Source organism: Vanrija albida, assembly GCF_041260175.1.
Source record: "Vanrija albida strain AlHP1 chromosome Unknown contig_2, whole genome shotgun sequence".
Classification (NCBI taxonomy): domain Eukaryota; kingdom Fungi; phylum Basidiomycota; class Tremellomycetes; order Trichosporonales; family Trichosporonaceae; genus Vanrija; species Vanrija albida.
In genome coordinates, this window is record NW_027191421.1 from 3,847,265 (window position 1) to 3,867,613 (window position 20,349).

Here is a 20,349-nt window from a genome sequence, read left to right on the forward strand (position 1 = left end):
ATACCGCGCCACCATCGGCTGCCAACGGCGACTCTTGACGCCATCAGCCTCTCCAACCTGTACGCCATCAAGCCAAGGCGGCAGCGGGCGCCGTGGCTTCTGCAGCCTGCCTAGCGAGACAAATCCTCTAGCATGCTCCAGAGCCTCGACAGCATGCGCGGCAAGAGCTTGGCGCGCCCCGGCTGGACGTGCATAAAGGCCGTGCGACGGCATGGCGTTTTCTCCCCACCATCCCATCGCATCGCATACAGCATCTAGCACAATCAAAATGGCCCCCATCCACGGTGAGTGGTGCCGTGTGGGCTGTCTCGTGCCCGTTGTAGCCGCTCGCTCGACGCGCTGACGCTCGCCCCAGCCACCGCCCACTTCACCGGCACGCTCCAGCAGCCCGAGGCGCTCAAGACGTCGCAGCCCTTCAACGACGAGATCAAGGTGTCCGTCCTGCACGCCGAGCGCCAGTTCAAGGGCGACGTCGAGGGCTTCTCGGTCGCCGAGTACATCTCGTGAGTGCATCGGGCCGGTGATCGTCGCATCGGAGTCGGACAGTGACGTGGGCTTGGCGGGCCTCGCCGGCCGGTCGGCTTCGGCCTCTTGGCGCCGCCGTGCCGTCCGACCTCCGATCCCATCCGTGCACGCGACCCCGCCTCACACTCGAGCAAAGCCGCTGACACCCGCTCGCAGCACGCACCACGCCGACAACCCGTTCGACTCGTCGTTCGCCGGCCAGACCATATTTGACGGCGCCGTCTTCGGCAAGAAGGGCTCGTTCGCTGCCCAGGCCACGGGCAAGACGGTCGAGGGCCACATCCACGTCGAGTGGAAGATTATCCCCGAGACCTCGACCGGCGAGCTCCGCGGTATCCGCGGCCACGGCGGCTACACCTGGAACTATGCTGCCCACGTCTACCCCGACGGCCTGGCCAACACGTCCGACCTTGACGCGCTCGCCAACGCCGCCAAGCCCCACGTCGTCGAGACCAAGTGGACGTTCGAGCTCCCCTTCGAGGTGTAGGATGTAGCGTAGCAGTCATGGATACATATAGCCTAGCCAACAGCCAGCACTACTCGTCGTCGCCCTTGTCCTCGACGCCGAAGAGGGACCACATGAGCTTGGCGTGAATGTCCGCCGGCCCGTCGTCGTGGCTGGTCGCGCCGTCGGCCGTGCCCACCACATACTCGTTGATCCCAAGCGACACCTTGATGCGCGCCGGGCCAGCCTTGTACTCCTCGAGCGGGGTCGCCTCGCGGCCCTCGCGCGTCTCGATGAGCCGGAGGACGTTGCGCGCGGCGCACGAGCCCTGCGCGTAGCTCTCGTGGCCGGCGAAGATGCCTTCACTGTCGGCCGAGTCGCCGATCGCGAACCAGTGCCGCCGGCCGGCGACCTGCAGCGTCGGCTCGACGTGGATCAGGCCGTTTGGGAGGATGGCACCGGCGTCGACCCCCTCAAACAGGGCCGTGTTCGGCTTGGAGCCAGTGCACACGAGCACCAGGTCGGCGGTGAGCGTCGTGCCCTTGTCGGTAGTGACAGTCTTGTCGCTCCCGTCGACGTCGAGCGGGCGCTCAGGCCACTGCAGGACGCGCTCGCCGAGCACAGTCCGCACCCCGAGCTCGGCCAGGCGCTTCACGACGGCGGCGTGCAGCTCCTCGTGGTACAGCGGGAGGAGGCGCGCTCGCGAGTGCAGGAGCGTGACCTCCTTCTCAGGGTTCGCAGCCTTGATGTCGCTCGCGAACTGGATGCCGAGGGCGCCGCCGCCGACGACGAGGACGCGGCGCGCGGCCGCAATCTTGTCGTGGATGGCGCGGATGAAGCCGACCGCGCCGGGCTTGCTCCCGCGCCCGGGGACGACGTCGCGGCCCGGGCCGCCGCCCCACGCGTCGCTCGGCGCCGAGAGCACCCCGCCGAGCGCGTACACGGCGTACTCGAACTCGACGGTGCGCTTCTCCGCGCCGCTGAGGTCGGCCGGGAACTCGCCGTCGATGGGCAGTGCGAAGGTCACGCTCGTGGGCGTGAGGGCGGTGACGACGCCGCGGACGAGCTCGTGCTCTGTGCCGGGGGACGCGTCGGCGGCTCCCTTGCCCGGCTTGATGTCGGGCCCGGGGGTCACGCGGCCGCCGTACACTGCGTTCACGAGCGGGACGAGGCCGCGCGGCGCGTGCTCCGGCAGCACGGAGAAGCGCGGGAAGACGTACACGTCTGGGGGTTAGCGGTGTCTACTGCGGCACCTACGGTGCGCGTGCGTGCTGCGTTCGATGCCGAGCACGCGCCAGCCGGCGGGGAGCAGCTTTGCCAGGGTGGCGAGCGCGCCGATGCCGCCATACGCTACGCCGAGGACGACGACGGTTTTCGGCGGTGGCGTGGCCTGCAGAGTCATTGTGATTCACGTAAGTTGGAGCTGGGTGTGCATCCGCCTCGCCCGCCTCGTGCGCGGTCTATATCGCGCAAACGCAGATGCACGGGTCCTCACATGGGTCGATGTTAACGCGACATGGAATAAATGTAGTGAGACAGCATTCGGCGCCAAGAGCCCGCGATTGCCCGCTTCGGCCGACGATCTTATCTGATAATCCCGCGTCAAGTCTCGAGCGCTGCCTCTCGCCCGGTCGGCCGACCGCCGCCTTGCCGCGGCTGCGGCTGCCAAGGACGTGCGTGCCGTGGAAACAGTGGCACGAGGTGCTATCGTAGTGCCGTTTTTCCGCTGCGCAGCACCCTCGTCCAGCTCGAGGCGGGGGAGGCGAGGCCAGCTCGGAGCACCCCCGCGCCCCGTGACATCTACCCCTACGACTCGTCGGCACCCCGGCTCCGTCGCTTCTCGCCAGAGCAGTTGCCACCGCTTCCCCAGTTGCCGCGGCTTCCTCGTGGCCCCTTGGCGTCCGCGATGGTGCCTGCTCCTCGAACCAGGTCACGACCCAGCTCGCGACCCAGCTCTCGCTGGAATGCGCATGGCTCTTGGCACCGGGCGACCCGAGTCGACGACCCAAGTGGAGCCAAGTTGGCGCCAATGTCGTCGCGCGCATCGGCCGTCAACCTAGCCGTGGTCTAGCTCTTTTCTCGTCCCTTTTCCGAAGGCCCCCGAGGAGCAGGTGCATAAAGAACATGGGCAGATGATCAGCCGCCTGCCCGCGTATCACTGACCCCAAGCAAAATGGCAACGACCGCCAAGACCGACAAGACGCCCGCGGCGGCATTCGACGCTGCCGGCGACGGCGAGCTCGCGCCCGCGGCCCACCGCGACGCAACGGCGCCGGGTGTGGCGCGTATCGAGGCCGTGGCCGCCGTGTGGCGCACGTGGGAGCGCTGGTTCTTCTGGATTGCGCTCTTCCTCTTCTGCTACTACCGCGGGTGAGGCAGTCCCGTAGGCGCCACTGACCCCAGCCTCGACGGCATGACCCGCCCAACGTTCCAGGCGTTCGCCGTGTCCGAGTGGAACGTTGCCGGCCAGACGGCGACCCTCGCCGTCATCCGCGCGTGCATCGGCTCGGCCAGCCAGCCGGTCTACGCCAAGCTGTGTGACTACGTCGGCCGCCCATTCGTGCTCTTCATCTCGACCTTCTTCTTCCTCCTCGGCACGATCGTGTGCGCGGCGGCCCAGAACTTTGGCTCGTACATTGCCGGTTTTGTGATTTATACCTTCGGCTTCGGCGGCCAGAACAGTGAGGACGAAGCGCGGCGCAGCGCCGCTGACCCCAGTGCTCATCTTTGCCGTCGCGTCCGACTTTTCGTCGATGCGCTCGCGCCTCATCTTCCTCCACGCGCCGTCGGTCCCCTTCCTCATCAACACGTGGGTGTCGGGCAACGTCGCCCAGGGCCTGCTCAACAACACGACCTGGCGCTGGGGCTTTGGTATCCCCGCCATCGTCGACCCCTTCACCACGGCGCTCGTGTTCGTGCCGCTTCTCCTCGGCCTCCTCCGCGCCAAGAAGCAGGGCCGCCTCGACGGCATCAAGTCGACGCCGCAGCTGCTTGCGAGCCCCTCCAACTGGCTCGACCTCCTCATCAAGGTCGACATCGTCGGCCTGTTCCTCATCGCCAGCAGCCTCGCCCTCATCCTCGTCCCCCTCACCCTCGGTGGAGGCAACGCCGCCAAGTGGCGCACCGCCCCCGTTCTTGCCCCCCTCATCATCGGCCTCACAGTCACCCTCCCGTCCTTCATCGTCTGGGAGGTCAAGTATGCAAAGTACCCAATGCTGCCCAAGAAGCTCCTCCGCAGCCGCCACATCCTCTGTGGTCTCGCCATTGCCCTCTTCTCCATCGCGTCAAGCAGCACCCAGGGCTCGTATCTCTACTTCACCCTCGTCGTCGCCTTTGGCAAGTCGGTCGAGGCCGCGACCCGTGTCCGCAACATTACGTCGTTTGTCAGCACCATTGTCGGCATCCTCATCGGCTTTGCCGTCCGCCACTTCCGCCAGCTCAAGCCCTTCATCATCGCCGGCGGCATCCTCTACATGGTGGCGTTCGGCCTCCTCATCCGCTACCGTGGCGGGCACTCGGTGTCCGACTTTGCCGGTCTCGTCGGCGGTGAGGTCGTTCTCGGTGTCGCCAACGCCCTCATCCAGTACCCGACCACTACGGCGCTCCAGGCCGTCGTGTCGCACGACAACATGGCGATCGTTACGGCCATGTACAATGCCTGCTTCCAGGTCGGAGCTGCCATCGGTGCCGCCATGGCCGGCGGTATTTGGACCAACCTGATGCCCCGCAAGCTACAGGCCGGCCTCGAGCGTGCCAACATCCCCGGTGCGGAGAAGCTCGCGCTCAGCGTGTACGGCAACCCGATCAAGTTCATCGCCCAGTACAAGGTTGGCTCGCCCGAGCGCGCTGCCGTCGACGGCGCGTACCGCGACGTGCAGAGGATCATCTGCATTGCCGGCATCTGTGTGGCCGTCGTGCTGTTTGGCTTCACCTTTGGGCTGGACAACCCCCGCCTCAGTGACGACCAGTCCAACAAGGACGCCGAGAAGAGCGACAGCGACGAGGCGAGTGTCCACGAGAAGCCCAAGGACATCAAGTAGTGGTTTCGGGATAAGAGGTCGCTTGGATATCCCTCGGCTGTAGAAACAAGATGATATCCATTCAGACAACTGCGTACAACTTGGCCTCAGTCCCAGTTCATTCCCAACCCCTAGCCCCTTGCTGCCCTACTCCACTACAGAGTTTGAGTTGTCGGCACACCCCCACGGCTTGGACTTGGACGAGTTGGCCTTGATGTCGAGCACGGCAGCGTACGTCCCCGCGACGAGGATGAAGCAGCCGATGGTGGTGACGGCCATTGCCCAGGCGAGCTTGAGGCGGCGGAGAGGGGTCCGCCGGTCGGCAGGCACTGTCCTCCAGTTGTCCCAGTACCACATGACGCCGAAGGGGATGATGCCGACGATGGGGCAGAAGAGGGCGCCGATGAGGGACACGAGGCTGCCGAAGATGGGGATGGCCGAGGCGATGATGTACTCTGCGATCGTGAGGCCGAGCGTGCAGCCGAGCCACGTGAACCAGTGCGTCGGCGTGTTGGTGTTGAGGTGGTGCGAGCCGTGGAGGATGCGCACGAAGAGCGACTTGGCGGCGAGGTGCGAGTAGATGGCCAGCGTGACAATCATGCCGGGCATGCCGAGCCCGTAGCACACGCGCTTCATGAGCATGCCTGCGCTCCCGAGCGCCGGGATGGCGACGTACTGCCCGCAGTAGACGTAGACGACGGTCCCGATCGTCATGTACGTGCACCACACGAAGATCTGCGTCGTGTACATTGCGCGGTCGTACAGTCGGAAGTCGCGCATCTCGGACACGAACCCGAAGAATGTCGGCGGGTTGTTGGTCGCGAAGATGAAGGCCGCGATCGCCGACATGGTCTGCGTGAAGGTCGCGTGGCGGGTAATGTGGAAGTCCTTGTCCCAAGGCCCGGTCTGCGGCGCGGCGCTCGGGCGACTCTGCACCGTCACTGCGATGGTGAGGGTGAGGACTGGGGTCAGCGCGGCCGGCAGGGGGACCCACTCGCAGCCATGATTGTGACCATGCCGACCCAGCCGAGCCAGGCCATCTTGCCGAGCGTGCGGACGCTGCTGGCGAGGAACCCGACGACGGAGGCGACGGCGATGAAGACGGACGTGCACGCGCCGTGGAGGGACACGGCGTTGAGGGCGGTCGCGATCGTCACGATGCTGCTACCGCAGCAGAAGACCATGTAGATGAGGAAGGCGGCAAAGAAAAACTCGTACCCCGCCCGGCCGCCAATCACGCGGCCGGCATCGGCGATCGAGTACACCTCGGGGTGGTTGCGCTTAAACTGGCCGAGCACGGCGTTGCTCCACGTGATGATGGTCATCACGGCCGTGAGGTAGATGAGGCCGGGGATCAGGCCGACGACCTGCAGCGAGAAGGGGATGCCGAGGACGCCGATGCCGATCGTCGCTTTGGACATGAGGACGGTGGTGCCGAGCCACCCGACCTGGAGTCAGCGGGCACAGGAAGGGCACTCACGTTGCGGTAGTTGGGGCCACCCTTGTCGTGGATCTCGCCGAAGACGGCGTCGACGACCTCGACGTCCTTTTCGGCGTGCACCACCTTGACGTAGGCGTCGGCCTTGTCCATCTTCTCGGGGTTGTAGCTCATGGTGCGTGGGGGGTGGAGAAGCAGCGCGGCACCGCCTTATATCTGGGCAACACCTGACCCCGTGTATGCGGGTCAAGAGATAGTGTTGATCCAAGGCAGGAGTGGTATTCCGAGGAGATGGACAACACACCCCACACCCGGCATTGTCCTTCGGCTTCGGGATTGTCGAGTAAGCCGCCAAGCCTGCCGATACGCGGTGCGCGCCGCCACGGCAGAGACGTGCACGGCGCGGCGCCGAGGGCGGTAAGCGTTGGGATCAGGTGAGTACGGCAGCTGGTTCAGGCTGTTCAGGGGGGACGAGGTGGAGAAGACATGCAGCAGCAGCTTGTGACACTCTGGTCCACGGCGATTGGAAGCGGCCACCACCCAGGGTGTCGACATGCCCACGATAAGCTCCCTGCCCTCTTGCACACCTGCATCACATCTACAACCTGTGCTATCTCTTGCCCTAGCCTCTCCTATCACTTGCCCCAGCTGCTCGTGTTGATAAGGAGCACAGTTGCCCCCTGTGGCGCGGTCAGCACCCTCCCTCCAAGCAGAGCCCACCTCCGGCCCAGCCTCCATCGGGCCGTGAACCTGCCCCGGAGGGCGACACGCGTACTCGCCCGGCTCGACCCAGCGGTTGAGCGTCTCGTCGAAGATGCGGCCCTTGAGTACGAGGACTTCCTCCCTGCGGGGTCAGCCCCGCCGCTGCCAACACGCACCAGTAGTCGTGCGAGTGCGCACCCGCCTTCCAGCCCGGCGCGTACGTCTGCATGCGGGTCACGTTGGCCGTGTCCTTGCTGCGGGTTAGTTGGCCCAGGTCGGAGCTCACTCAAAGTTGAGCACGCTGGGGTCAGCGCCGCGGACGAGTTCGACTCACCGGTCCGTGATCAGCCCGTCGATCAGCTCCCCCGCCACCTCCTCGGAGGGGTGGAAGTTGGTCATTGTCTTGGGCATGGCGGTGGGGGCGAGTAGGTGTGCAGTCGTGCTGTTGTGTCCGACGCCGAGGAGACTGGTGTTAGTTATGTGCAGTGAACGCTGCGTGAGACCACTTCGGCATTGCGAGGTCAGCTGAGGCGAGACAATGCCGACGTGCCGTTGTGGTCGGGTCAACAATCCCGGAGTCCCGAATGGTCTCACGACTGTCTTTGCCGTTTCCTACCCAGGCGCAGTGTTATCCACCGTCAGCAGACCATGGCTGGGCTCGGGTCAAGAGATAGGCGCTTGACGTTGGGAATGCCGATGCCGACGTCGATGGGCGCGACGCCGACCGGCGCTCGCTCCCAGCTGCAGCCAGCACGGCGCCCCAGTCACCACGCCGATACATAACCTCCCCGTCGCCCTCCTCCTTCGCCAGCATAGCCCACCACCATGGCAGCAACGCAAGGCATCTCCATCACCGTCGCCAACGGGTCGTACAAGAAGCCGTAAGCCCCCCGCACCCTGCCCGCTCACCCCAGCGCGCACATGGACTTCTCCTGGGCGCCAGAGCTGTACGAGCACCCGATCCGCGAGGCGCGCCACGTCAAGATCATCTGCATCGGGGCGGGGTTCAGTGGCCTCTGCGCCGCCATCCACTTCCAGGAAAATCTCGAAAACTACGACCTGACAATCTACGAGCGGCAGGACGACGTTGGCGGCGTCTGGCACCAGAACACGTACCCGGGCGTGGCGTGCGACGTGCCCGCGCACGCGTACCAGTTCAGCTTTGCCGAGAAGACGGACTGGTCGGCGTACTATGCGCCCGGGGCCGAGATCTCGGGCTACCTGCGCGACGTGGCCGAGCGCTACGGGCTGCGGCGGTACATCCGCCTCTCGCACTCGGTGCAGTGGGCGCGGTGGGACGCCGCACGGGACAAGTGGGTCGTGTGCGTGCGCGACGATGCGACGGGGGCCGTGGTGGAGGACGAGGCCGACTTTGTCGTGTTCGCCACGGGCCTGCTCTCCAAGCCGCTGTGGCCGAGCAATATCCACGGGCGGGAGGATTACGCCGGCAAGCTGGTCCACTCTGGCGACTGGAAGGCGGCGGGTTTGGACAACGACCCGCACTGGAGCTGGGAGGACAAGCGCGTCGGGGTCATTGGCATGGGCGCGAGCGGCGTGCAGCTCGTGCCGGCGCTGCAGCGCAAGGCGAAGAGCGTCGTCAACTTTGGCCGGAGCAAGTGTACGTCGAGGTGCGGGCGGCGCTCACGCCAGTGTGGCTCTCGGCCGGGTGGGGGTCCAAGATGCTCCAGCAGCTCCAGCCGCGAGACAAGCCGATGCAGAGCAACTACCACTTTACCGACGGCGACCTGGCCCAGTTCCGCAACCCCGAGGTGTACCGCCTGTTCCGCACCGCGATCGAGGAGGACCTGGGGTCCACGCACGAGCTGACGTTGCGGGTGAGCCTGGGCTGAGCTGGGGTGCGTCTGACGCCAGAACCACCCGCTCCAGGACGTCTTTGCGGCCAAGTTTACCCAGATCCTGCGGCACAAGACGGCCGCCAAGCCAGAGGTCGGCGACGCCATCCTGCCGGACTTTCCCGTCGGGTGCAAGCGGCTCACCCCGGGGCCGGGGTACCTCGAGGCGCTGTGTCAGGACAATGTGAGTGGGGTCGGGTGCGCGCTGACCGCAGTGCTCGCTCGTGACCGACCGCATCGAATGCTTCACACCCACGGGCATCCGAACCGCCGACGGCACCGAGCACGGGCTCGACGTGATTGTCTGTGCGACGGGCTTCGACGTGTCCTTCCGGCCCGCGTTCCCGATCTACGGGCTCAATGGCAACATGCAGGACGTGTGGGCCAAGGAGGCGCGGACGTACCTCGGCCTCTTTGCCGCCGAGCTGCCAAACTCTTTCAACCTCCTCACGACGCAGTCGGCCGTCGGGAGCGGCTCGCTGCTTGTCGTCGCAGAGCAGCAGTGCGCGTACATGACCAAGGCGATCGCCAAGTGCCAGCGCGACGGGTACGCCTCGTTCGTGGCCAAGCGCCGCGCCGTCGACGACTTTATCGCCTTCACAGACGACTACTTTGCGCGCACGGTGCTCACGACCAACTGCAAGTCGTGGTACAAGCACGCCGATACCGGCATCATCCGCGCCATCTGGCCCGGGTCGGGCTCGCACTCGTTTGTCGCGCTCCAGGATCCCCGGTGGGAGGACTTTGAGTGGGAGCGGGTCAAGGCCCGAGGCATGAAGCATAGCATGAGCTGGCTGGGGAACGGGACGGCGCCGCAGCTGGATGGCGGCGCGGTGCACCTTGCCATGCGGGATTTCTACAAGGTAGGGAGGGGGTTGGTCACTACTGACAACGACCCAGACGCACGTCATGTTCTGAGAGGGGTCATAGTTGTACTTGTCATGCAGATGCAGTCGTAGTCAGTGCCGAGCAGTTCCCCAAGACCCGCTCTCGCCGCCGTCATACCTTGCAGCTCCCCCTGGCTATCGCGTTGCCGGCATTTGCCAGCCATGTCAGCTGATAACGGCGGTTCCTAGCCGCCCGACTCGGGATTGTGCCCTCCCCACAATTCCGACGCCCATGCCTCTTGAGCACGCCGCCAACGTCCTCGGCACCACCTACACCCCATCATGCCGCCAGAGCCGAAGCGCCGGCGCGTCACACAAGCCTGCAAGGCGTGCCGCGACTCCAAGCTGCGGTGCGACCTCGGCGACTCGGCCGCGCCCAAGGACCCGCCGTGCGAGCGCTGCCTGCGGACCGGGCGGACGTGCGACTTTGTCGGGAGCCACCTGCGGTGCAAGCCGCGCAAGATGACGCGGCGGGGGTCGGCGGCCGGGCCTAGTATCGGCGTCGCGGCACTCCAGGACGTCGCCTCGGCCCAGTGAGTCGCGCCTCGGCCCTGCTGACCCCAGGACGTCACCGACGGCCCCCGTGCCCCTCCGCGTGCCGTTCGCCGCGCCGCAAGAGTTCCTCGAGACGCCCGCCGACGCGCTGCGCATCCTCGTCGCCGCTGTCGAGGAGCAGGACCAACGCGCGTCCTCGCCGTCGCCGTCGACCCCGCCGCGGCGCGACAGCCCGACGCGCGTGTGGAGCCGCTGGGGCCCAGTGCGGGACGGGCTGCTGACGACCGACGAGGCGAATGTGCTGCTTGCTTTGTGGGTTCGGAGCTGGGCCCCGCTGACGCCAGCTACAACGACCACCTTGCGCCCGTATACCCCGTCGTCCCGCTGCGTCTCTTCGAGCCCGAGCACTTCCCGCTGCTGCTGCAGGAGCCGATCCTGCTCGCGGCGATATGCCTCGTCGCGAGCCGGTTCCATGACCTCGGGCCAAGCTTTGACGTGAGCGAGCCGAGCCGCGCCCGCGTGGTGCACGGCAAGCTCGTGGCGTGGGTCATCACTCGGCTGGGATACCTCACCATGGGGGAGTGAGTGCGGGTATCGGCGGAGCTGACGCAGCCCGACGTTTACGACCATCGGCACGGTCGAGGGCCTGCTCGTGCTCTCCGAGTGGCCGCCGCGCGCGCCCGTGCTCCGCGACCCGGCCAGCACGAGCTCGTCGACGCGCTCCCCACCCAGCGCGACCAAGCAGTTTGACGACCTGTCCTGGAAGCTGACCGGCTTGGTGGGTGCGGCGCGGCGCTGGGCTCGCTTACACCAGGCGGTGCGTATCGCCCAAGAGCTCAGCCTTCACGACGAGACGACGTACAAGGACTCGGTGCCGCCGTGGGCTGGGCGGCGGCGGCTGGATGCGTGGTTGTGTGAGTGGCACCCGCGGGGCCGTGCTGATCGCCGCCAGACTGCCTCTCTGCTGATCGACAGTGCGTGTGCGCCGTGACGTGTACTGACGCCCCAGCGTGTCGGTCCGCCTGGGCAGAGTGTCTCTGATCCAAGGTGTGTTCCAGCCGGTGCCAGGGCTGACGTCTAGCGAGTGAGTCCACGACCTCAAGCCCCAACTGACGCCAGAAATGTCGACGGCCTGGTGGGAGGGCGTCAACGGCCTGATGTACCCCGCCGCGCCGCAGTCCACCGACAACGTCTTCATGACCGACACGTCGTGGAAGGAGACACAGGGCATCTCCGAGATCACTCATGTAGGTTCTCACCTCGGCGCGCCCACTCATACCCCCAGCTTATCGGCTTCCTCCAAGAGCTGCTCTACTACTCGCCCAACCTGACGACCGACCTGATCCGCACGCGCCGCTTCGAGCCCATCCTCCACCGACTCAAGCCCGAGCTCGACAGCCTATCCCAGCTGCTGACCGGCATGGCCGACTACGACGTGCTCGACGAGTCACAGCCGGGGATGGAGGCCGAGGAGCTCCGCGAGATCCGCATGCGCATCGAGGTGGACTACGTGCGGTGGGTGGCGAGGGTGGAGCACGAACTGACCTGGCCAGGCTGTACGCCAACGCCATTGGCATGCGCGCGGCACACGCCCGCCTGTCGCACCGGTTCAATGTGGGTATCGCCTGGTATCACGCCGCTCACACCAGCACCCCGAGCGCAACCCCCTCTTCGCGACCAGCATCCTCCGCTGGGCCGAGGGCCCGTTCATCCTCGAGGCCGTGACGGCCGCCATCTCGCTCCTCCGCTGCGGCGTCGCCCTCCACAGGCGCCACGTGCTGCGGTACTGCCCCGGACGCACCTTCCTCCGCATGGTGGGTGGCAGCTGAGCGTGGGGTGTCTAACACCGGCCAGATGTTCGCGTCCGTCTTCCTCATGAAGGCCATGTCGTTCGGCGCCATGCTGCAGGAGGTCGTCGACGTCGTCGAGCTGCAGTGGTCGCTGATCGCCGCGTTCCGCTCGGCCGCCGTCGACGACGACCACCTCGTCGCGCAGCTCGCGTCTCTCCTCTCCCGGCTGCTGGCGCAGACGCGGCCCACCGACCGGGACGAGGGCGCCGCCGCACAGGACGACGACGCACCGCCCCCGCTCGACCCGCTCGCGTTCCTCGACTTTGACCTCACCACCATTGGCGGACTGGACATGAGCGCGGCGTTCGGCGACACGGGCAGCGGCGGCGGCGACGCGTTCCACAATATCATCGGGTGTAACCCCAACGGCCTGGTCTCTGTCATCGAGGGGGTGCTGGCCGGCGGCCTGTTCAGTAGCGGTTCGTAAACCATGCCGATGTCACGCGGCGACTCGGCCTCTCTGGCGAGGGTGTCGCCTCCATTCCATGGCGCGGCGTGATCTGAACCTCGTAGGGGTGGGCGTGAGCAAGAGATATATAGATCAACAACGTGGTTTGGGACCTCGGGGATCGGGAGGCTGGTCCCAACCTTGTTTACTCTCATCCTGGTTTAGAAGCGTGCCTCGATAATGAATGCCGGCAGGCACCTGAGCATTCGGAACGGAAATGTTCGTAAAACAACAGCAAGACGTCATGGGAGCCGCGCCAGTTACAGTGACCGCCGCCGTCGCTTCACCTGCTCACTTACCCACTCACTCTCACAATGTGCCATCGAACAAGATGCCCCAACGACGGCAAGCCGACGTGGTGGGGGTGCGGTGGGTGCTGCCTGTCGCCGTAAGCTGACCCCAGGACATCACATTGAATCGGTGCGGCGGCTGTCGGCCGGTGAGCTGACCCCAGGCGCTCAAGGACGTGCCCGAGCAAGATCGCTGCAAGTGCGAGCACGAGCCGATCCCCTACCTGCCCTTCATGAAGCGCGTCAAGACCAAGACCAAGGCCGAGGCTGACGGTGGCAAGCCCGCAGAGGCTACGTGATGTCTTACCACCGGCTCGGTGGGATGCAGAGCCTGTCTACTATGCCTACAGTTGTTGTTTACACGATGTGGATACTACACAATGAGGCGGGCGCTGCTGCGCTCGCGATGCAAGTTAGGTGGTGGGGGGAGCCTTTGGGAACGTGAGGTCCTCCTTGATGCTCCTTGGTGTTAGCTGCTGCTAAGCACTCGGAGACTCACTTGCAGCCCAGGACGTCGCCGACCATGCTCAGGATCTGCATCTGCAGCCCCAGGTACATGGCGTTTACCGCCGACATGGTGCTGGAGCTGCCCGCCGCCTGCGCACGGTAGGCGGGGTAGCGCACCACGATCTGGGCTCGGCCTCGGCGGACGCTCTTGATCTCGTACTCGGCCGGCGAGCACGCCCACCCAGGCAGCCGGCTCGCGGGCTCGAGGATGGCCTCGAGGCGCCGCGACAGCGTCTGCGTTTCCTCCTCTGTCAGGTCCCACTGCTCGTCGTCGCGCATGGGCGTGATAGTGTACTGGCTGTCAGCGGCCTCCGACCGGGGCGGCCTACCTGTACGCAGGGGTAGCCTATCGGCGGCTTGGGAGCCGGCAGCGGGGCGGGAGGCATGGGCGGGGTGTCGAGCCTGACGGTACCGGGTCCAGAGACGGCTTCAGACGGTGTTCCCAGGTCCTCGTCGTCGACTGGGGCTGGCGAGTTGAGGTGCACGAGCTCTGGGGTGTCATCTTGCTCGGCGCTGTCGAGACTGTTCGCGACAGCTTTGCTCGCGGCCGCGTTCTTCTTGCTCCGCGTGGTCGTCATGTCGCCGAAGTCAAGTGCAAGGGCATCCCCCTCTCGTGTAGTTGCTGTGGGCTTGTCGGGGAGCTCGACTTGAGGCGACGAGGTGGTACAAGAGACTCCAGAGTCCCGTGAAGACGTTGACGCTACCGCTGGCGACTGGGCAGGTACTGGTGAGGACCGGCGAGCGGGCGAGGTGGAGCGACGTCGAAGGGGGGAGGATGAACGTCTGCGCCTGCGCAAAGAACCAGCCCCATGGCTATCACGGGGGGATAGAACGGCGGCGACTTGTTGTGAAGGAGAAGCAGCATGTTCGATCTCTGCGGGAGGAGGGGTCGAAGCACGCTGGACTTTGGTGGGACCAGCGGGAGAGCCGATTCCTGGTGGCGTCTCGAGGCGTTCTCGGTTCCCTGTTCCCATTGTTTCAATGCCCTCGGGCGCGGCGCTTGCTTCGGCCTCGCTGCCCTGCTCGCGGTCATTCCTTAGCTCGGAGCACATAATTGGGTGCGCGCGACTCACCTTGCTGCTGCTTTCCGGATCTTCCTCAGGGCCAGAGATCGAGTACTCCCAGTCTTTGAGGTCGCAGGTGTTCTCGAGCCCCTGCTCCCGACATTGGTAACATACCCCCCATCTGCCTTTTCTCCTGGCCAGGTTCCTGCCGTCGTGCGTCATGTCCACCGAGAGGTTGCACTTGCTCCTGCGCTTGCGGCAAGAGCCGCATCCAGGCTTGCTCCTGCCAGGGTCAGCACTAGCCCCGGCACGACCGACCCACTCAAAGACGTTCTGAAACTGGCCCACGGGCGTGTGGTGCACGCCCAGTGTGCCCACATCATCCACGACACGTGTACTCGGAGTCAAACATGTGCGGCGCCGGGCCTTTCGGAGGGCCGGGGTGATGTCGATGCGGCGGGGCATGGTGGGGTGAGGGATGAGAAGGACGAGAAGGACGAAGAGTTGAGAGTGCTGGGTGATGTTATGAACACGGCCGCGGGCGGCCTATGCGCATGGCGACGCGTCGAGGCTCCAGGCGCGGGCGTCATCGGAGTCGATCTCGCACCCAGGAAGCGAGCATCAGTCTGATGCAGTCGGCCACAACACACGGTCGAGGTGGATGCGCGAGGGTTGGTCGCCGTGCTGGGGATCAAGATGGGCCGGGTGGGAGGATGCCGTAAGTGGGGTGCATCAGATAGTGGAGCGCGTTACTCATGACCTCCCCTGTGTCATGAAGACAACCACCACGCACAGACAGAGGAGACTCGGAGCACAACTCACACGCTTCCGGGGGTGAGCAGGAGTCTCCTTCCAGCACTGGTGGGCCTTTGTGTGAAGGTGAGCTCGGGCCTCGGGTCTCGGCCCCGCGCCGCTCCACCTGTCTGACGCGTCGTCTCCAGCAGGACCCAACTAGGACAGCCAAAGGATGCCGTCGGGGCACGGGCCTGCTGAAGACTCGCGTCGACACTCCCTGCCCAGGGCGAGAAGATCGGTGCTGTCGACTTGGCGAGCGGCGAGCCGCCCGTGGCCAACCGCGCACCCGCCCGCCGAGGACGCGCACTTTCAAAGCTGCATGCGCGGCGTTCCAGACCCGCGTGTACTTGGCGCCCAGTGTGGGCGGTGTGAGTAACCCTGGGGGACGCAGCTGACGCCCAGTGCTCACCAAACTCGCCGACCTCGACGAGCGAGCGCAGTGCCGCCACCATCGCGGGGCTCGAGCCGCTGGACACCGGCAAGGGCATCCCCGAGGCTACGAACGGCGCTGTGGCCGGCCCCGTCTCGTGGGCAGTCAGTCTCACCAACCACATGAGCTACGCCCTCGCTGGCGCCGTCTTCTGCGACACGAGGATGGTCGCGCGCGTCCCGGCCACGATCGACGTCAACGCAATCTGGTGTTTTGTCAAGCGGAGGATCCCCACACTTGCCGGTTGCCTGTCGCTCTGTTCTTGTTGTTGCACCGCTCTGCACCTCTGTCACTGAGAGACGTGCGGCTGATGGGGGACAGAGCGGTGGGCTCTTGGATGCTGGATGGACTCCACGCCACCCACACGGATCAGCGCCCTCGGGCACTCGCACCCAGACGTATTGTTGACGACAATGCGACGGGTTGATGGCCACGCCTCCAGCCCCTCATCCTGACGCTGGATTGAGCACCGGCCACTCTTCGCCATCTCTCGTGGGGGCATCATCTGCGCTCATCCCACCATCACTCCTACTGACCGCCTTTGTCCAGCCCGTCTTTCCAGCTCCTTCGGAGAGAATCAGGCCGCCCTCTTGTGATACTTAAGACTTCATCGTCCCGCTTTTCCTCACATCCCCCAACTCACCCAGCAAGCACTCCCTGCCCAGCCGCGGCACACTCCAGCCATCCACGCCCCCACCGCGCAACTACCACACACAGATCATGGAGCAGATCCTCGACCGAGTACTCGTTCACTGCGACTACGACACCCTCGTCACCTTTGGCCAGGTGTCCAAGGCTGCCCGTAAGAAGGTCGACGACCAGCTACTCCGCCACGCAGCATTCCTCCCGTCGCCAGGGAGTGCATGGGGCCACTGGCACTTGGTTCCTCCAGCTTCCCGCCAGTCTTCCCCTCCGTGGGCAGGGTCTCTCCCCCGGGCTCCGAGCTCCGTCTTCGTTCTCGACCTTCCCGGAACGTTTGCTCTCTCCACTGTGCAAATGTTCACCTCGGTTCACACAATCCGACGCTGGGGAGGAACCCAGAACTTCGTCATCCAGTTCCCCGCGACCATCCCCATGCTGGTCGACTATGTCGACCTGACTCTGAACGAGAAGCCGATGCACGCCACTTACATTCCAACCGGAACCCGCCTCAGTATCACCCACGTCAAGTATCCACACGCGAGCCCCCAGCCATGCATTCAAATTGGGGGTCGGCTGGCGCAGGGAGACAGTGTTATCGTGTTGTGGCCTTGTGGGCCTCCCCCGCACCCGAGGGTGTCAACACTCCACACCAAGCTGTTGCTTCACCTCTTTGCCGCCATTGCCCAACAGCATTTGAACCCACTGCACCGGATAACCATTGTCGGCCTCGAGAAGGTCCATCCGTTTAATCTGGGACCGATTCGGCCAACCTCCACCACTCCGGAGGCTATCTTCAGCTTTTTCGCAGCGACAATCAAGGCAATCTACCGCGCCCACGTCTGGAACGAAGTGGTTGTTGCCGGCCTGATTCAGAGGACGCGGTTGGTAACCCACGAACGATGGGCCGCGGAATTGGGAAATGTGATCGGTACGGAGTGGGAGGACGACGAGTTGTACAAGGTGGGGTTAGGGGTAGAGCCGTGCGCTGACTTTGCAGGCCTCATTCATGAGGAACTAGACAGGGTGACGATACTGGACTGCAGGAGGAGCAGTATTTATCAAGAAGGGAAGCACGGGGCTGCATAGACTCGAGTGGCCCGGTGCCGTCTGTTGCAAAAGGCCTCGAGACTGCAGCGGCCGTCAGAAGAAGTAGACTTTCCGCTGTATCTCATTCAATGTATCGTTAAATCTCTCTTAATGCCGTCTATTTGCATCACTACGTCTTTACCGACCGTACCCATCTGTTTACAGACTGGATGACCAAATGACGGGAAACTTGCAGACCGCCGCCAACAGCGCTTACAGCCTTGTGACAGGAAGTGGCACCGACGACGTGTGATACGATCTAAACACGCCGCCATCACCAACCAAACGCCATCCCCCTTCCGCCCAGCTCCATCACCGTCTCTCCTTGCTCCCGATCTCTCAGAGAGTTCACATGAGGCGTCTCGGCACACTTTCATCTTCACTTTCATCTTCACTTTCATCTTCACTTCCAACTACAAACCCCAACCCCTAACCCTCCGAACCCGCCCTCAAGCCTCCGCAATCATGTCTTCTTACATCGAGGATATCCATAACTGGCTTGTCAGTAACCGAATTCGTGACAGGGAGGAAATGTGCCAAGACTGCATTGACGCCGACAAGGCGGCGTGCTTCGATGGTACGTTGTACCACCTTCACACTCGAGCTGACCGTCGCAGCCTACGATCTCACAGACATCACCGACTTGGAGTACCACCAGTTCCTCCGCTCCTCTGGCTTCGACGGTCTGAAGACTCTCGACTACGTCACCTACATGGCCTGGATTCGCGCCCGTCAGTTGGCGCCCAACCGCCAGGCGAGTGATGACACTGACGCTTGGGTGTACCGTGACAACAACAACAACTGCAACTGGGGCTCGATCTCGATGGGTGACCCCAGGGAGACCTGGGACACCTGGAATCCTTGAAGACGGCACAAACACGGCGCGTCCGAAATGTTCAAAGCCCGCAGAGAAGATAGAAAGGCCACCACCCATGAAGTACCACGATCCTACATGCTTCTGGGGTCCAGGTATACCAGTGTTTGTCAACGTAGCATTGGTTGTCTCGTTCGTCCGCAGGTAGCAACCAGTGAGCGAGATCGTGGCAAAAACATGCATTGTTGATGGCTACATACCGGTACAACGAGGTGTGGCACTCGAGTGTGGTACAAATTCGCACAAGCTGATTGTCACCCGTCACGCGCTCTCTGGTTGAGGAACTGGGTCATTCAGGCGTCGCTCACCCGCACGGTGACAAACAGTACGAAGTTCTTATGATTCGTTACGATACGAGAATTAGGAAGCGCTGGGCGGACTATGGAAAGGGTAAAAGGACTGGGTTAGGTGTCCGAACCCTCTTGCCGTAATCACATCTCATTGCGGCGCATGATCTGCTGAATGTAGGACTCGTAGTTGCCCAGCTCCTGGAAGCGGATGAAGGCATTCTCAGCCTCCTGCCACTCGCGAATCCTCTTGAAGATGGCTACCAGGTCGTTGGTGGACTCCTGTGGCTCGCCGGCGCGCAGAAGATGCCTGGCAAACTCGTCGTCGGTGAAGTCGGTAACCTTCATCCCTGCGGTCAGCTCTGTGGCAGCCAAAGCGACTCACACTCCCAGCAGAAGATCTTCCTGTCGCACCAGCACTTGATGCACATGTACTGCACTTGCGGGGTATCCGCCCAGATGCTCTGAATCCAGTCGGCGATGCTGGGAAGGTAGCCGTAGTTGTGGGCGTAGGGGGGCATTGTGAGGTGTGGTTGTTGGGTTGTCGAGTGTTGGATTGTGCAGTGATTGGTGTCGCATCGACCCAAATTTATCTGTACTATGCGTTACCGCCATGTTCAGAATGGGCAGTGATGGTTGAGCGACGTTTGCGACCGAGTGCAATGATGGAAACACTGTTGACGAGGGAGCGAAGGCAGCGCGACGACGCGTTGTGCCACAACAAGAGCTGACGAGGCGGTGGTGGCCCGCGCGCCAGGTCGTTTTTCACATTCCAGTCGGCTCCCCTGATGGATGTAAGACGCGTGTAGGGAGCCACGCTCTCTGAAAACGTGTAGCGCGTCGCAAGTGCGCGCCATGACGGGATGTGGCGTCTCGGTGTGCGTCACCTTGCCTTCGCGACCTCGTCAACAGGTCCTTTGCCTTCGCCACCTCGTCAAACTCTCCCGCCGCTCCGCAAACACTCGTCCCCCCCCTCCCCATCAACTGACAGCTGGAGATGAGTATAAACCAGTGCCCTTGGCCTCCCACTTTCTCAAACAAACTTCCCTCACAACTCTCAACGACACCGCCAACAACCCACAACCAACACCCCACAACCAACCGACAGAACAATGAACATCCCCCGCACCTACGTTAGCCCGTTCCCGGAGCTCACTCAAGTCTTCCACTGGCTCACCGCTTACTCGGGCCGCATGTTCCAGCCCGAGTACATGTGTGCGAACTGCGTCAACGGCACCATGACCGCCTGCCCGCACTGTGAGCACCTCCTGGAGACGCGCCTGACCCCAGGGATGAACATCATCGGCTACACCGAGGCGCAGTATTTCGCCCACCTCGTCTACATTGGCCGCACCCGTGCGGCCGCCGAGGCCGACTGTGAGACCTTTCGTACCGTCCGTAGCTGGCAGGTGGTCCACATGGCCCCGGCCTAGGACTGGGCGAGTCCGGGGAACGCTAGGGGAAGCTCGAGTCCCCCGGCGATTCAGTAGCTTTGAGTGATGCAGAGTGTATAGGTGATTGTGGGACTGAGGTGGCGATGACTTCCTCACGTATGCACACACAGAGGAGGGTGCTCTTCGACCTGGGCATGTCTGTAACCATCCCCGTCTCCCGGGCGCCTCAGCACTTCGTCGACCAGTTCTCCAGCTCTCTCGATTTCGCGGACCCAGACAGCTTCGTTGGTTTTCTGGTCTGATGGCCTCGCTCCAAAGGGTTTCCTCCTGCCCCAGAGAAAAGCGACCAACGGGGTGGTCTCGTGGTTCAACCGGAGC

The 20,349-nt window shown here is 64.0% G+C and overlaps 13 protein-coding genes across 13 annotated transcripts; 8 read left to right on the forward strand and 5 right to left on the reverse strand.

Annotated features, from left to right (window-relative positions):
* Positions 1–268: 268 nt before the first annotated feature.
* On the forward strand, positions 269–1,012 carry Q8F55_003231 (uncharacterized protein; the record flags this gene model as incomplete). The annotated part of the gene is made up of 3 exons (XM_069351778.1): positions 269–284; positions 356–503; positions 682–1,012. The coding sequence occupies 3 exons, from the start codon at positions 269–271 to the stop codon at positions 1,010–1,012; spliced, it is 495 nt and encodes a 164-aa protein (XP_069212164.1).
* A 49-nt stretch (positions 1,013–1,061) lies between these two features.
* Q8F55_003232 (uncharacterized protein) lies at positions 1,062–2,372 on the reverse strand (the record flags this gene model as incomplete). The annotated part of the gene is made up of 2 exons (XM_069351779.1): positions 1,062–2,194; positions 2,228–2,372. The coding sequence occupies 2 exons, from the start codon at positions 2,370–2,372 to the stop codon at positions 1,062–1,064; spliced, it is 1,278 nt and encodes a 425-aa protein (XP_069212165.1).
* Positions 2,373–3,143: 771 nt separating this feature from the next.
* Q8F55_003233 (uncharacterized protein) lies at positions 3,144–5,010 on the forward strand (the record flags this gene model as incomplete). The annotated part of the gene is made up of 3 exons (XM_069351780.1): positions 3,144–3,340; positions 3,374–3,651; positions 3,689–5,010. The coding sequence occupies 3 exons, from the start codon at positions 3,144–3,146 to the stop codon at positions 5,008–5,010; spliced, it is 1,797 nt and encodes a 598-aa protein (XP_069212166.1).
* A 126-nt stretch (positions 5,011–5,136) lies between these two features.
* On the reverse strand, positions 5,137–6,601 carry Q8F55_003234 (uncharacterized protein; the record flags this gene model as incomplete). Its single annotated transcript, XM_069351781.1, has 3 exons — positions 5,137–5,951; positions 5,984–6,437; positions 6,470–6,601. 3 exons carry the CDS (start codon positions 6,599–6,601, stop codon positions 5,137–5,139), a joined length of 1,401 nt encoding a protein of 466 aa, XP_069212167.1.
* Positions 6,602–7,062: 461 nt separating this feature from the next.
* Q8F55_003235 (uncharacterized protein) lies at positions 7,063–7,540 on the reverse strand (the record flags this gene model as incomplete). Its single annotated transcript, XM_069351782.1, has 5 exons — positions 7,063–7,107; positions 7,148–7,271; positions 7,306–7,383; positions 7,416–7,430; positions 7,464–7,540. The coding sequence occupies 5 exons, from the start codon at positions 7,538–7,540 to the stop codon at positions 7,063–7,065; spliced, it is 339 nt and encodes a 112-aa protein (XP_069212168.1).
* A 414-nt stretch (positions 7,541–7,954) lies between these two features.
* Positions 7,955–9,900, forward strand: Q8F55_003236 (uncharacterized protein; the record flags this gene model as incomplete). The annotated part of the gene is made up of 6 exons (XM_069351783.1): positions 7,955–8,010; positions 8,044–8,747; positions 8,780–8,964; positions 9,002–9,166; positions 9,198–9,845; positions 9,883–9,900. The coding sequence occupies 6 exons, from the start codon at positions 7,955–7,957 to the stop codon at positions 9,898–9,900; spliced, it is 1,776 nt and encodes a 591-aa protein (XP_069212169.1).
* Positions 9,901–10,151: 251 nt separating this feature from the next.
* Q8F55_003237 (uncharacterized protein) lies at positions 10,152–12,641 on the forward strand (the record flags this gene model as incomplete). The annotated part of the gene is made up of 13 exons (XM_069351784.1): positions 10,152–10,402; positions 10,434–10,676; positions 10,709–10,945; positions 10,977–11,142; positions 11,179–11,278; positions 11,317–11,338; positions 11,374–11,411; positions 11,446–11,448; positions 11,484–11,611; positions 11,650–11,879; positions 11,918–11,978; positions 12,014–12,178; positions 12,219–12,641. 13 exons carry the CDS (start codon positions 10,152–10,154, stop codon positions 12,639–12,641), a joined length of 2,067 nt encoding a protein of 688 aa, XP_069212170.1.
* A 352-nt stretch (positions 12,642–12,993) lies between these two features.
* Q8F55_003238 (uncharacterized protein) lies at positions 12,994–13,251 on the forward strand (the record flags this gene model as incomplete). Its single annotated transcript, XM_069351785.1, has 2 exons — positions 12,994–13,035; positions 13,117–13,251. 2 exons carry the CDS (start codon positions 12,994–12,996, stop codon positions 13,249–13,251), a joined length of 177 nt encoding a protein of 58 aa, XP_069212171.1.
* Positions 13,252–13,365: 114 nt separating this feature from the next.
* Positions 13,366–14,037, reverse strand: Q8F55_003239 (uncharacterized protein; the record flags this gene model as incomplete). The annotated part of the gene is made up of 3 exons (XM_069351786.1): positions 13,366–13,414; positions 13,452–13,753; positions 13,789–14,037. The coding sequence occupies 3 exons, from the start codon at positions 14,035–14,037 to the stop codon at positions 13,366–13,368; spliced, it is 600 nt and encodes a 199-aa protein (XP_069212172.1).
* A 2,371-nt stretch (positions 14,038–16,408) lies between these two features.
* On the forward strand, positions 16,409–17,348 carry Q8F55_003240 (uncharacterized protein; the record flags this gene model as incomplete). Its single annotated transcript, XM_069351787.1, has 2 exons — positions 16,409–17,290; positions 17,328–17,348. The coding sequence occupies 2 exons, from the start codon at positions 16,409–16,411 to the stop codon at positions 17,346–17,348; spliced, it is 903 nt and encodes a 300-aa protein (XP_069212173.1).
* Positions 17,349–17,947: 599 nt separating this feature from the next.
* Positions 17,948–18,281, forward strand: Q8F55_003241 (uncharacterized protein; the record flags this gene model as incomplete). Its single annotated transcript, XM_069351788.1, has 2 exons — positions 17,948–17,993; positions 18,034–18,281. The coding sequence occupies 2 exons, from the start codon at positions 17,948–17,950 to the stop codon at positions 18,279–18,281; spliced, it is 294 nt and encodes a 97-aa protein (XP_069212174.1).
* Positions 18,282–18,721: 440 nt separating this feature from the next.
* On the reverse strand, positions 18,722–19,098 carry Q8F55_003242 (uncharacterized protein; the record flags this gene model as incomplete). The annotated part of the gene is made up of 2 exons (XM_069351789.1): positions 18,722–18,927; positions 18,963–19,098. 2 exons carry the CDS (start codon positions 19,096–19,098, stop codon positions 18,722–18,724), a joined length of 342 nt encoding a protein of 113 aa, XP_069212175.1.
* A 591-nt stretch (positions 19,099–19,689) lies between these two features.
* Q8F55_003243 (uncharacterized protein) lies at positions 19,690–20,010 on the forward strand (the record flags this gene model as incomplete). The annotated part of the gene is made up of 2 exons (XM_069351790.1): positions 19,690–19,834; positions 19,868–20,010. The coding sequence occupies 2 exons, from the start codon at positions 19,690–19,692 to the stop codon at positions 20,008–20,010; spliced, it is 288 nt and encodes a 95-aa protein (XP_069212176.1).
* Between the last annotated feature and the right edge of the window lie 339 nt (positions 20,011–20,349).